The 14,382-nt window shown below is 53.7% G+C and overlaps 4 protein-coding genes across 4 annotated transcripts; 3 read left to right on the top strand and 1 right to left on the bottom strand.

Moving 5' to 3' along the window:
- Nucleotides 1-597: 597 nt before the first annotated feature.
- SPBR_06768 (uncharacterized protein) lies at nt 598-2,790 on the top strand (the record flags this gene model as incomplete). The annotated part of the gene is made up of 1 exon (XM_040765024.1): nt 598-2,790. The coding sequence occupies one exon, from the start codon at nt 598-600 to the stop codon at nt 2,788-2,790; it is 2,193 nt and encodes a 730-aa protein (XP_040617000.1).
- A 1,139-nt stretch (nt 2,791-3,929) lies between these two features.
- On the top strand, nt 3,930-5,893 carry SPBR_06895 (uncharacterized protein; the record flags this gene model as incomplete). Its single annotated transcript, XM_040765151.1, has 3 exons — nt 3,930-4,215; nt 4,311-4,501; nt 4,523-5,893. The coding sequence occupies 3 exons, from the start codon at nt 3,930-3,932 to the stop codon at nt 5,891-5,893; spliced, it is 1,848 nt and encodes a 615-aa protein (XP_040616999.1).
- A 494-nt stretch (nt 5,894-6,387) lies between these two features.
- SPBR_08016 (uncharacterized protein) lies at nt 6,388-6,687 on the top strand (the record flags this gene model as incomplete). Its single annotated transcript, XM_040766266.1, has 1 exon — nt 6,388-6,687. The coding sequence occupies one exon, from the start codon at nt 6,388-6,390 to the stop codon at nt 6,685-6,687; it is 300 nt and encodes a 99-aa protein (XP_040616998.1).
- Nucleotides 6,688-7,804: 1,117 nt separating this feature from the next.
- Nucleotides 7,805-10,050, bottom strand: SPBR_06745 (uncharacterized protein; the record flags this gene model as incomplete). The annotated part of the gene is made up of 4 exons (XM_040765001.1): nt 7,805-8,374; nt 8,463-8,768; nt 8,931-9,649; nt 9,747-10,050. 4 exons carry the CDS (start codon nt 10,048-10,050, stop codon nt 7,805-7,807), a joined length of 1,899 nt encoding a protein of 632 aa, XP_040616997.1.
- Nucleotides 10,051-14,382: the final 4,332 nt, after the last annotated feature.

The following is a 14,382-nucleotide window of genomic DNA, read 5'->3' as shown; positions in this document are numbered from 1 at the left end:
GAGCCGTCCCCTCTTGACCGCCTGCATATGCAACCCGCCCGCCAGTCTACTGCATGCAGGGCCCTTTTTCGACCCTTCGATGACCGCACCACCACTCCGACGCTTGCTCCAGACCACGACGCTTGCTGTCCCTTCGTCACTACTGACCGCTCTCCGAGCGCGTTGGCGTCGCTTCACCTCCCCTCGGCCTCCTGCACCTCTCCCGCCTTCAGCGTTAGGTGCTCCCAACCACTCTCGCTCTCCCGCACTTCACAGCTCTTACGCGCGCCTGCCGACAAGACCTTCCTTTTAGATTCCCGAAGATTCGAACTAGACCAACGGTAGCCGGTGGAAAACACGACGTGGAACGGTGGGAACAACGACATAAAGCTGCCCAGCCACGCCGAGCGGAAAGGTCATGTATATCGACGGCAATATCACCTCCCGCTGAGGCCAAATAAAGAAAGTTTTTTTTTTTCTCTCTCCCTCCCACGACTACCTCGGTCCCACCCTCGTCCTTTCTGAACACCATATACGAACCGTACGCGAAAAGCTGCTCCATACCACGACCAGCGACACAATCCACACCGGCTTCCTGTTAGGTAGCAACAGACCAGCATGGGCAGAGCAGCCGGCCGCGACACGGCTGCTCCTGCTCCGGGCCCTCCTCGCCGCTCGTATACTGCACCTCAACATGCTCGCAGCACCAGCACCAGCAGCCACCTCCAAAATCACGGTGTCGATGCTGAAGCCGTAAAGGCTGCGGCAGCTGCCGCCGCCATGGCGGCCGCTGCTGCAGCAGCCGAGTTCGGCACCTCTCCGACCACGTCCGACGTGTCCTCTGTCACTGCCAGCTCCCACCACCCTCCAACAACTACCAGCGCCAACGGCGAGGCCGTCGAGACCCTGTACAGCCACCCTGCGGCCAAGATTCTTTCCTTCACGGCGGGCGCACGAAACCTCGACAACATTGGCAGCGCCCACAGCCGAAGCGCCGCGCGAAGCCGACGGAGCTTAACCACGACCGCAGAAGACGAAATTGTGCCTGGCACCCTGCCATGGAGGTCCCAGTTCGACCGTACAATCGCCGTCGGTGCCCTCAGTATCTACCGTGCCCCCGGCTCCGTGGCTTTCCTTAGCTGCGGCAGCGCCCTCCAACCAATTCTGCCCAAAAGTCAGTGCTGGTGTATCGACGAGGAATCAAGCAAGTTTATCTTGCAGATCCGACGACCCCAGTATTGGCGCATCGAGGTACCCGTAGGCGACGGTGGCGAGAACGACGAGCGTGCCCGCCGCTTGCGCGAGGTCCTGGACAACATCCTGCAGTTCGAAAAAACACCCTGCCCGTTCAAGCGCACATTCACTATCGAGCTGCCCGAGCAACCGTCCACGCCATTGAAGAAGAAACCATGGACGCCTGTGAAGCGGCCAGAGGGCGAGAGTACAGGCTCAGGTTCCGGTTCCCAGCCCACGGCACACCAGAAACAACAGCGGTCGCAGTCCCCGCCCTCCTTACAAGAGAGAGACGAAGAGGACGATGACGATGATGGATCGGTCTTGTCCTCCGTTGTTTCCTCAGTTGCCCCTCCTCGACAAAAATTGCAGCGGTCACAGACCCAACAATCCGGTCTTGAACGACCTACCGAGTTTTCGAGAAGAGAATGGCAGGCTATGCTGGAAAGCCAGAAAAAAGGGTCAGCTCCTGATGGCGTCGACGAGTTTGGTCGACGGCTCGTGCCTGCTTTAGTCGCTGAACACGAGCAGCGCATCAGCGACCTCAAGGCCTCAGAGATCGAAGTTAACAAGATGGGAAACCCCTGGCACGACTCCGGTGGGACGTTTTCTCCGACGGGCGGACAGGGCAGTGGAAAACAACGAGACCGCGCCCTATCACTTACGAGTGACATCTCGACCTCGCAGAAGACTGCCTGGCCCTCCATCGACGGAAGATGGCTGGAGGAATCCGACCAGTCGACGACTGCTGACTCGAGCAGCCCCTTCAACAGCCTACGGTCATGGTTGTCTTCGGCAGGAGGTAAGGCTCTTGTTTCATCACCCCCATCCACCGCTGGTTCGGTCGCCGACGCCGCGGGAGTCCCACCAAGCCTCTCGTCGCTATACGAAGACGCACGAAGGAAGTTCAACAGCGGTATCGGTACACTCGAACAGCTCCAGCAGCAGCAGGAGATGCAGCAGCCGCGTATGCGTCATCGCGCGACTACATCTAGCATTTCCGTGTCGAACCACGCGGCACTCCCGCCGGCTGTCAATATTATTGCGCCGAGCCACCTCCGCAACCTCCATAGCTCCGGACGCGCCACGACACGCCTTGAGGCGATGCGGCGCATCCCAGGTTCGATCATATACAAAGTGTTTGAGATCCTCCTCGCACCACCGAGCTATCTACTTGCGTTGATGCTCAAGATTGCCGCGCGTATCCTGAAGGGCGAGTGGCGGGGCTCTGCTATTGGCAAGAACACCGATACAGGCGAAAACATCTCTGCCCAGTGGGACTACTCTGATGTTGAAGACCCGCTGGGCCGCAGCACAGAACTGACACACCCGGACCACGATGTCAGCCGGTTAAGCCTGTACACCGAGGCTGATAACGAAGTATATACGGACGCCGAGGACAACAATGACGATGAAGACGACGACCACGACACGGCCGGCTACTTGTCGGCCGCGCCTAGTTTGAAGCGGAGCTCCTCTTCCGCCTCCAAGGCCGGCTCCGACTCGGACGACAGCGACACCCTCTCGGATACCGGCGGCGACCCTATTGTCTGGACGCGTCGCTGGGCCATTGACTAAAGTCACTCCTCTTTAACCCGTTTCACACCTCTCCATCTTAGGCCTATCTTATGACATCTCCCCTCTACCATCTCCTCCGTTTAGGCCGACCCTAAACCTTATGATTCATTATCTTGTGGAAGGCTTCCATCGCTCACCTCAACCATCTTCCCAAGAGCCCCACCCTTTTCGACATACTCACATTTATTCAACACCCACCCACCACTCAATCTTATGTTATCAACCAAACATTTTGCATCAACTCGGAACGAAAACAAGAAAACACACATTTTGCATGGCGTCTTCAGACAAATTTATGTTGTTGGTTACCTGGGCAGCGTCTACATCGTCAGCTGGTCTCGTTTGCTTCATTTTGTCCCATTGCTGCCGGCCTATTTTTCGTGGGATTTGCTTCTTCGAGGACTTTGCTTTCTGGAGTATCATACATTCGGCTTTTTATATTCGATCATGGTGTTGCTTGCTTTCTCTTTACCTTCTACCGCAACATTGTTTTGACTCGTTTCTACTTTCTTTCTCTCGCCAGCATTCCATGTCCATCCCCCATCTTCTTCTTGGAAGTCGTTTCGGATATATCCATTGTAGCAAAAGTCTTTCCCATAGCCAACCAGTACATAAATGCAAAATATCAATTTTCTTTCGAGAATATCCGTTCTATATCTAAATAAAGACTAGATGTGATAAAGCAACGTTTTGATAAAGCAAGTTAAAGTGTTGCATTGGAAGCGATTCACGTGACCAATATCTCGATTTTCCAGTGAGGCCATCCAAGGCTGTAGAAACGGGGCTGAAATACTGCAACAGCTAAAGAAAAGCGATAGCGCAACACAGCGCGCACCCACCTCGACAGCTCTTTCCCGTTTTTGCCAGACACTCCTTCCGTGACTCAATAGCTGCCCCGACTCCACACGTTCCTTCCTTCTACGACATATTGGGAACATTCGGTGTCAAGTATTTAAGAGGGCAAGCGTCCCACTTTGAACAATTTTGTTTCTCTCCCTTTGCCTATGAATCTGTCGGCCGCAGCTCGTGCCCGTGCTTTTTCCGTCCGAACCGCGACCACAACCGCCTCAGCCTCAACGACATCGCCTTCTCGTTTTGCTCCATATCGACCATTACGCCGCTTACTCTTCCGACCGACGATGTCAATCTCAGCAGCAGCCGCCTACAGCGCGGCCGCTCGGTTGCAGCAACAGCAGCAGCCAAATACTCTCGGCGATGTAACAAACAGCTTTCCGACACCAGCAGAGGCCGCAGCTGCATCCACATCTGCGGCTGAAACGGGGAGCAGCGGTAGCAAAGACTCTGGGCGGAGCAGTACCGCGTCATACACCCCAACAGCGTTGAGTCGTTGGTCGCTGCTGAACGACAAGCTACCAGCAGCGAACACCATCCGGAACATTCACATTTACGACTTTGACAACACCTGTGAGACACCTCTTTCCCCCCTCCCCGCCGACACTAAACCTCTATCATCGACATGGAAGCTCACTCTTTGACCTCTTTGTCTCTCCAAAATGCAGTATTCAAGACCCCATTGCCAAACTCGAAACTATGGAACGCGGCGACAATAGGCTCCTTGTCGAACAACGATGTGTTCATCTCTGGTGGCTGGTGGCATGACGTGCGCATCCTGGCGGCGACGGGCGCAGGACGTGAGATTGAAGAGCCCCGGGCGTGGCAGGGTTGGTGGAACGAACAAGTGGTGGAGCTGGTGCGGCTTTCAATGAAACAGCCTGATGCGCTTTGCGTGCTGCTGACAGGCCGGTCGGAGCGGGGATTTGGCGACCTGGTGCAGCGCATGGTCAACAGCAAAAAGCTTGTTTTCGACATGATCGCACTCAAGCCGGCGGTGGGCCCTAACAACGAGCGCTTTTCAAGCACAATGCAGTTCAAACAGGCGTTTCTGGAGGCCGTCATGGAAACGTATGCAGCCGCAACTGAGATTCGCATCTACGAGGACCGGCCGCGCCACGTCGAAGGTTTCCGCGAATTCTTGGTCCAGTACAACGAGAAGCGCGAGAAGCGGTCCGTGGGCCCACTGCCTCCCATCGCGGGTGAGGTGGTTCCTGTGACTGAGACAGCGACGACGCTGGACCCGGCCATTGAGGTGGCCGAGGTGCAGCACATGATCAACTGCCACAACGAAGCCGGTGGTGGAAAGCGTGGAATGCTGGCCCTGAACAAGACGGTGTTCTTCACTGGGTACCTGATCAAAGACGCGGACACGAAGCGGCTTCTCGAGCTCTTACAGCTGCCACAGCCCCTCAACCGCCGGGATGTCAAGTATCATGCTAACAGCATCATGATTGGCCCACGGGTATGCTCTCCGTTTCTGTTGGCTAAGGCCGGCGGCATGGGTAACAAGATGACTTGGCGCGTAGAAGCCATTGGGAGTGTCGACAATAGCGTTTGGGCTGTCAAGGTTCGTCCAGCGACACCCGGCGCCACATACCACACGGCCGAAGCTACGCCGCTTGTTGTCCTAGCTGTGTACCGCACCGCTCGGCCGCACGAGGCATCGCGCATCCGGAAGTGGGCACCGGTGGCGGCGGATAAGGTGTTTGACTTTGAGACCACAGTTGGCGAGAAGGCGATCTTGCGCGTCGAATCCGAGCACACGGGAGATGCGGGTAACCAAGAGGATCAAAATAAACCGCCTCCATTCAAACGCCACCGCGGCAGTGCTGGAGCGAGACCGTACAACAACGGTGCAGCGAATGCTCGACCAAGGGCGAATCCCACGGGCAGCTTCCCAACACAACCGGCGGGATTCGTTCCCCCACGGGGCCCCAGTGGTCAATTTGGGTCACAAGGTGGCAGCCAGGGCTACCATTCCCAGGCGCCCGGCCGCGGAGGGTTCCGAGGTGGGTTCCATAGCGGCCGCGGCAACTTCCGTGGTGGCGGCTCTGCGATGCGTGGAGGACCGCGCAGAGCGGGGACACAGGGCCATACTGACCCTGGTGTCGCTGCTAGTAAGGCGGCCGGGCGGTCGACAGGCTATTACAACTACCAGTCTCTCGACGATGCTGGGTCGTCGTCCAACCAAGCGCCGTCTAGCAATGTGCCCCAAAGACAGAAGATTGTCTATGACGACACACTGTAAGTTGCAGAGCCGATGTTTCTTTTGTGGTATAAGAAGCAATTGGTATTACCATGGGGGCTTTGAATGTGCTATCACGCGTTTGTGTGATGGCTGAGTAAAGAGGAGGAAAGTGTGATGAAAAACGCGGCGTTAAACGGATATCCATCTTTATGCAGCGAGCATAAGCACAAGGGACTGGGCTGGAAGCCATATATTAAGAGCAGAAACGATACCCAAAGATCCTTTACACCAAAAAAAAAAAAACAAAACATGAATCCATTTCGTAGCATGTGAGATGCAAATCCTTTAATATTCGCATATGACATGTGAGAAAATGGCACCTCTGTTTTACATGTGCTTTAATTCCCGAGTGCTGAAGGGTGGTGTTGTGTGATTATGTAAGCATAAAAAAGTCGTTTAGGCTACTTTTTAACCACAGCGTTCTTCAGTCCAAGCATATCTCAACTTCAATCTAGGTTTTTATTATTCACGAAACTGCAAAACTCACACACTCAATGTCGTCCGACTCGACCAACCAGGCCTTCCAGGCATTCTATCTTCAGCATACCACCGCGGAGCTTGCTGAAGACCTTGACCAGTTGCGCACATCCGCCGATTTTGTCCTGCCGGGCCAGGAAAGTGTTGCTGCTGACGATGCCAGCGCTGCAGGCGTAAAGGCTGGTGCCAAGAGCGGTGTGACCGATACAGACAACTCACTCCAGCTTCTGATCGGCGCGCTGCGGCAAGGAACGGCTATGTTCTCGGCCGAGGACCAGGCACGAGTGGTCGTTGGCAAGGCCGGCGAGAGCAGCTGAACGGGGACCCGACGGAATTCTGGGTCTCCGGAATATAACCCTTTCTATATGGAGGGTTCATCACGGCAAATCAAGGCAAATGGCCCGACCCGCGAGTTTAACTGAATCGTCGTCTGAACTCACTCAAACCAGGAGGAGACACGACACGCGTTGACGACGACGACGACAACAACAACGAAGTGTATAAGTCAATGTTAGAAGGTCACCAACGATGCCGAATCCAACATACAATGACTGCTCTGTTTTATCAACCACCTTTCAGTCCAATAGACACGACACCACTCGGATTTTACAGCGCAAAGATGGATGAATGGCCACCTGGTCCACTGATCTAGCAACTGCTGAAACTCCGTAAATAACGAGCCGAACTGATAATAATTCTTTTTGTTTTTGTTGATGGACAGCCGATCAAGCCAGTGTCTGGGACAGAGGGCAGGCAATTGGCGGCTCCGGATATTATGGGACTGCGACGAGTGGCACAGTCAGTCCACGAATGGCAATATACGAGGAGGAACGGTTTATATTTTCACATTTTGCCTCTCAAACAAGGACATGTCTTCAGAAAGGATTTGGCAATATTATTTGTAAAATGAGCGAATATGCATATGACGGGGTATCTTTGAAGTCGCACCTGAAACCGGATAGCCACCAGGTTGTAGAAGAGAAAATAGTGAAGAGAAAACAAATAGCAGTTGGGGATATATAAGGAAAGACCAGGACAGAAAAACAGCACACAAAAATGGTATAATGGTATAAAAAAGACCTCTCCTCCCAATGCAAGAAAAATGGACGACGCATCAAAAGCAAATGGCACCCTCCTCCTCCCCCACCCAAATAAATAGTAAATATCTAACGCTGGTATTATTCTTCTTCCACATCTTGCCCGGCTATCCTACCGGTTTGTCGTGTGGATATTGCCTCTAATAAATGGTATTCCTCTCCGTGTTCGGTCACCTTCGTATCATTAGATATGCCCAGAAGGGTCATGTGTATCCTTTGGAAACAGGGTTTTTGTCGTGTTTTTTGTCATGGATAATCATGTCCATCGTCATCGATATTTTCCGGTGACAACATTGTGTAAGTTTGTTCGTCGCGTGTCCCAATTCCTGTCGTAGGCTTACGCCAAGCGATACGAACCGGTCGGACGGCCGGCCTCCTTGCGGACAGCCCAGCCCTTGAGAGCAATAACCACAATGATCCACGCCATCAGGAGACCAACAAGCCCCATAGTCACCGTGTACATGAACATGGCATCCAGCTTGTAGTGGATCATGCCGTTGATAGTATCACCAGCACTGGCCATGAAGATGACGCCGCCAGAAATTAGACTGAACGACGCGAGCAGCTCCGTCGGCGGCCGTGACGGCAGGATGGACTTGGGCGGGCGCAGGAAGGTAAGGACATAGGTGAAACCACGAGCAAAGGACGCACCCGTAAGCAGGTTGCCCCACTGCTTGTGCACCATGCTCGAGATCATGCTATGTTGGGTGTGCGAACTCATCATGATGCCGAGCAGCAGGATGACGAGAGCCGGGATGGGGTTGATCGAAAATTCGTACGTGGGCGGTGGACGAAGAGCCTCGCGCTCCTCGTCATGGTAGTTGCTCTCGGGGTACTCGTGGGCCGCCTCCGTCACGGTCGTGTTCAGGAGGTCACGGATGCGCGTTGACTCGATGAGCATACCGCACTAAGAAAATAGGGGGATCCGTGTTAGTAGGGAAAGACACCACCTCACAGCAAAAGTAAAAGGGCGAAAAGGGAAAAGAAAAGCATACCAAACCACCACCGATGAAGAGAACAGTGATGGACACATGCTCCAGGTCCGTCGCAGTGTACGCTTGGCCCTGACCACCGAGATGCTCGAGGAAGATGTTCGTCGCGCCGTAAAAGAAAATGAGGAAGCTCTCGACAAACTCGGCTGACGGGCGCCACTTCTGCGAAGGTGATTTCGGTCGTACGTTCCAAGCCCATCCCCATTCGCCGAAGCAACCCGCCCAGCGACCAAGAGTGAAAATACCCAACCAGAAGAAAATGCCTCCCTTGATCCAGTGCGCCAGTCCACTGAAAATGCCGTGCCCCTCCTAATGAAAGTTGGTGTCAGTTGATTAAGGTCGACTCCAAATTGTAGCTGGTGTACCCCAATTTTTGTTTCGTTTGACTGCGCCTTCTCCTCCCTTCTTTTGTGCCTTCCGTGTAACTCCAAATTTGCGAAGTATTTTGCGGGGATTGGGGTCAGAACTTACAAAGAAACGGCCGTAGGCGATGATACCCAGGGTAAAAGCAATGAAACCCAGGATCATACTGGTGCGATCGATAAAGTTGTACACGAAAAGCAGGACAGTCCAAGCGCGTGAGGAGATCTTGCCGGCTACCTTGCCGGTAAGGGCAGAGAAACGGCCGGCAAGGGCCAGACGAGGCGTCGGCGGCCGGCGTGCATCCTCGAGATCCTCGTCCTCGAAGTCGTCGTAGTGGTTGCTCTGGTCGGATTCGTCGTAGCTCTCCTTCTGGCGACTTGACTCGCCGTCGCCCAGCGTCGAGACGGAGTTGCTGCGCAGGGACTCGGTGTTGGGCTCCGTGCCCTGGCCGCTGTCGTTCGAAAGACGGTACTGGTGGCCGTGGCTGGTTGGGTGACGTCTCTGCTGCTGGCTGCTGTGCTCGGCCAGCGCCTCTGTGGATACGGGGATAAAGGCGCGGCGCTCGCTGCTGCGAATTCCGTCGTAACTGGTGTTGCTGCCACCACGCTTGAAGGTGCCGGACACACGAGCTAGGAGCCCGATGACGACCTGCGCGGACACGACCCAGGTCGCGATCCAGCCGACCTTGTGGTGGGCGTTGTTCGGGTACAGATCAGGTGTGCTGGCGTTGTAGATGGTGGATACGAGCACACCAGCGCCATTGGCAGCCAAAAACACCAGCTGCGAAGGCAGCGTGTAGCGCGACCGCGCAAGGGACAGCATCACCGCTTCAGATTTGTTAGCACGCTGAAGTTTTGTCCAATCTTTGCTCGCGCCCCAGGGGCTCCCCAGCCGATCAGGGAATTTTCCGAGAAAAGTACTCACAAACTGGCAGCGCAAACACCCAACCCAGAGTCATAAGAACAATGTGTGCGTATATCAGGCCGACGTGCTCTGGGTGCGCAAAGTACGTGGGCTTGTAGATAATCTCGGCAGTGCCGTTTGTCGTCGCGTTGTGTGTAAGCGGGTGCGGATTTGCCGCCACGTCCATGCTGCCGCCCATACTGTCGCCCATGTCCATGCCCATCCCCTCGTCGTCGCCATGTGCGCGCACAGCCGGTGCGGCCAGAAAGACGAGAGCGGCCACAAAAAATGCCTTTGCGGCAAGAGAATGCGTTGTTGAGCGCATTTTTGCTCGTCGTGAGAAAAAAACTGTATTAGGTCGCACTGCGAGCTTCACGAGCGTCAATTCCAAGCTGTTTCAAGCTCCCCGCTTGTCGTTGACCCTTCTACACCGGTCACCCGAGCTTCGCCGTGCGTCTGTGAGCTCCCCCGCGAAGCTGCAGAACAGCTTAAAAACAGCCTCTATTGGCGTCGGTCAAGCTTGCCTTCTCCTCGGTACGAGTCTAGGAGCACAGTTGCAGGCCAGGCGGCTGCTGTTGAAGCTTGCTGGTTGTGCTGTATGTAGCCCTAGAGGCAGGTAATTGTCCTTGAAAGTACTTGTTTGTAACGAAAGAATAGGAGCGAGGCGAGTGATGTGAAAGCCAGCAGCCTCGTTTCTCTCCTGGGTGTGACGGCAGGGTCTTTGTAATATACTCCTTAGGTCAAGGGGACCGTTAGAAAAGCGCGAGGCGACGTAACAAAGGACGCTCTTCGGGTATTGCACGGTAAGCTGGGCGTCATAGGCCTGGGCAACCGACTCGTAGGCTGTACAAGACAGGAATCAAATTGAATCGCCGAAAAGTCCTGTCGAGGGACTGAAACAGGCCACAAAGATGGAGATCGTGAACGGGGATCAGTGACTTTGACAGGCCGAGAAAAGGATTACACGTACTCTGCAGAATACGTTGGCGGAGGGTGGGGAGAGTGGTGGTTTATGGATTAATGTGTTCGCAACGCTTTTGGAGAAGAGAACAGAGGAGGAAGAAGAGGAAATACAGAATTGCGACCAGAATAGGACCAGACAAAATAATAGAAGCCACAAAACGGTGGCGAGAGCTTCAGGCAGTCGCGGCGCGAGCTGGTACTTTAAAAGGGAAGCTACGATGTGAGGTTGGAGGGGGGGTGTTGACTATTCGGGCAGCGAGCGCATCGAACAGGCCTTGTACGGCCAGGACGAGCACATGGCACATTACACAGAGAAAATGACGGATTGGTAATAACGAAAGGGCGCGAAAGGCCGTCCGCGGGGCGAACGAGAAGGAGCTATTCACAAAGCGACAAGACAGAAAAGGGAAAGAGAGGCGGTTTGCAGACTTGGGACGGGAAAGCACGATGGGGACAGTACGGCGTACAGTATTAAAAAATATTAGACAGCAAGTACGTACAACATACTCCGTTCACCCCCGGCCTCCGAGCCCCGGTTTTGCGGGCCCTCTTCACTTTTACATATGGCTCTCGCAGTTCGTTCTTTCCCATGTTACCCATCTGACGACAAGGAAAGAGCACTGGACATACACCGGAGTGAAGCTGTCCAGCAACAGTACACACACGGATCTGGTTGAAGTCAGACCACCTGTGCGTCGACCCTGCCTTCTTGGCAATATACAGTGTACAAAGGCGACCGTCGACGGATGGAACATACTTTCAGCAATGTGGATTTGATGGGCAGGGGCAAGAACGTTCACCAGCACAACAGCGCGACACGGACGAAAAGAAAAGGGCAGGAGCTCGTTTGTTTTGGCTTCCCGCTCCCGAGACACTCCATCTGTCCACAGAGCAGACCATCACAATAGGACGTAGGTTAGTGCAGACAAGAAGGAAGGGAGAGCAGCATTACGACGTAATCGTCCAGGGTGGAAAATGTCGTGGACGGTGCAGGAGAGGGGGGGGGGGGGTGCGAGGTAAGCCGGCGGTTGCTGTTCTGGAGCATCCGAACTTTCCGAGCAAAAAGTGGTGACAGAACAAAAAAAATATAAGGAGGTTAAGATGGCAATGTTTAGCGCGTCAAGGCTGTTGGGAACGGTAAGAGCCCATCACAGCATGTGGGGCAACGGTAGTCAGTAGCACCAAAACAAAGCGGTGTGTGACAATATGATGCATTCCCCACACAGTGGTGCACTGTACAAACCACGAATGCGCCGTACTGGCGCGCACGTTCTCGCCGCCGCGCCGGCGTAAGAAGGCCAAGCTTGCCCAAGACACGACAAGGCAGGACGAGACAAGGCGAAGGCTCGAGAGGATGAAAAGAGCAAGAAAGTCGACGTCAGTCCGCAGCGCCCAGCCTCTGCTTCGAAAGGATCCTCAGCCAGGCCAAGGCTGCCGGATGCTGCAGTGGTCGTGATGGAGGATGGAGCACGGAGCACCCTGGGTGACTTGTCGCGACGGAGTTGTTTGTTGGCGCGAGGCGTTCATATTCCAGCGCCGTTGGAAGCCATAGTTCAATGAACGGACAGCACAAAGCGCAAACTCCGACGTTCAAAGAGTCGGAGGCAAAAGAACGACGACCAACAGAAGATAATGAGATACACGCCGGGCGGTCGCGGGCACAGGCCGTCCCAAGCATCGAACGTGTGTAATCTTTTATCTGTCACAGTTGAAAGGTGGACTATTTGCAGACGAACTTTGCAGCCTGGAATGGCGATCCGCTAGTCATACGACGTGACATAAAGCAAATTGCCTGCCTGACCTCGTTCTCTCTCTCTTCTACATGTAGGCTGTTTGACCTGCAAGGATTAAGCACTTGATTCCAACTCATCTGACGATGATGATGCTTTTTCCTTGGCTGTGGGTGGATCGGAGGCGCAGAACAAGAGCTGGAGGCTAAGTAGCCTTGTCATTAGGGTTCAAATTAGATCCTATTTCAGTGTTGGATATGGGAGCAATTTCGAAACAAAAAGAGTGCAATTTTGTTGTTTGGACGGCTGCCTTGCATCAACGACGTACGATAAACTCCGTGCGACTTCAGACGCAAAAAGCAAGCAGAAGAGACTCGAGCCATGCCTGTGTAGATCCCCATGTAAGTTGACAAAAACAGAAGTACGGACATCGGAACGAGAAAAGGAAGACCGGAGACCCAGAGAATGTTTGCTTGGCAAACGCCAAAGGAGAAAAAGTCTGCTAGATCCAAAACGACAGATGATTATCAAACATGGATAGAGCACATTGAAGCCAAATAAAAGGCTCGTGTCAAAACAATGGACACGGCGTGAAGGCAAAAAGACCAAGGGACGATAAATGAAAAGAAAGAGCAATCCGGAAATGCTGCTCGGGGTTTGCACGGGGCAGTACAAAAGCCCGTCGGCGTGGGTATGCCAAAAGCCGGGATCATATGCTTTCTTTTCCTCTTTTGGCAGGCCTATCTGTCAGCACGGGGCCTTTGCAGAGGTTGCTGTTGGTACATGCAAGGCGTATGATAAATCCGAGACAAGGCAAGCGCAAGCAAGCGATGGGTGGGCAGCTGCCCATGCCCAATCTACGAAAGTAGTCATCTTGAGTCTCTGCCATGGCTCTATTCAGGTGATGGGCGGTGGATCGGTGATGATTGGGCCTAGTCTTGACCTGCAGCTCACGCAATCGATTCTTACCAGTTGCTGACGACGACGCACTGATCCTGTCGAAAGGCCGGTACATGCGATCGAGGGTCGCGCACGTTGACCGCATGCCTTGCCTACGTGACTCTCCTTGGCCGATAATGCCAATCATGCGTGCACATGATCAGCTCCATGTTGTCGAACCAGCAGTTTGACGTCGTAAAATTGACGGTTGCAAAAGGAGGGGAGGTTTACGAGTACGAAGGGCAGACGTATGATTTTGCGGTTCCTATTTATTTATTCATTTTGCCCGCTTTTCATGCCCGCTTTTCACTTGAGCATCCCATGTCTCCTCCATTCTAATATTTGCGCATGCACGCGATCAACAAAGGTTCCTTTGTAGAATGGGCCCAACCCGGAATAAAAAGAAGAAAAAAAAGGAATTTATTACGCCGGATGGAGACTCTGGCCAGCGGCTGGACCCCTACTTTTTTGCCAGGCGGCACATCTAAAAGCATGTAAGTCGGAAGTCACTTCTGGCATTTTTTGCGCGCTCTTGCCGATCTCGCCCTGTGGGGCTCGTTGTCTGTTTTCTTATTAATTTGTGATCAAACCAGCCTCTAAAAGATAAACGGCCCTCCTGTGACTTGCGCCTCTGTACAACAGCAGTCCCGTGCACTTATCGTAGGCATCGTCCGACCGCTCCTGTGGTTCTTTTAAGGTTGTCTATAGCGAGAAACGGCAAGTAGAATTATTCCAAATGTTAAAACGCATAGTTTCTTCTAGATCAAGTGGCATGCCTTTTCAAGTATCTTACAGTCTTTGAAGCAAGGACCGTAACTGCAAAGCATGTCGGGATGCACGGCTGCCCTTCTGGATGATACCATGTTACAAAATCATGCACGGATGGGTGGCATCCTACTATACGCTGCCGGCACGTAAGTCGCCTCTTTGAGGAGTCCTCTCTTTTTTTTCCATGATGCTCGGTCGCGACAGCCTGTGCCCAGCCGTGCGAAAACCGAAGAGAACCTGCTGTGAGTCAGAAGGGC

Source organism: Sporothrix brasiliensis, assembly GCF_000820605.1.
Source record: "Sporothrix brasiliensis 5110 chromosome Unknown Cont20, whole genome shotgun sequence".
Classification (NCBI taxonomy): domain Eukaryota; kingdom Fungi; phylum Ascomycota; class Sordariomycetes; order Ophiostomatales; family Ophiostomataceae; genus Sporothrix; species Sporothrix brasiliensis.
Note: the sequence above shows the minus strand (reverse complement) of the source record. Positions and strands in the feature narration are given on the sequence as shown.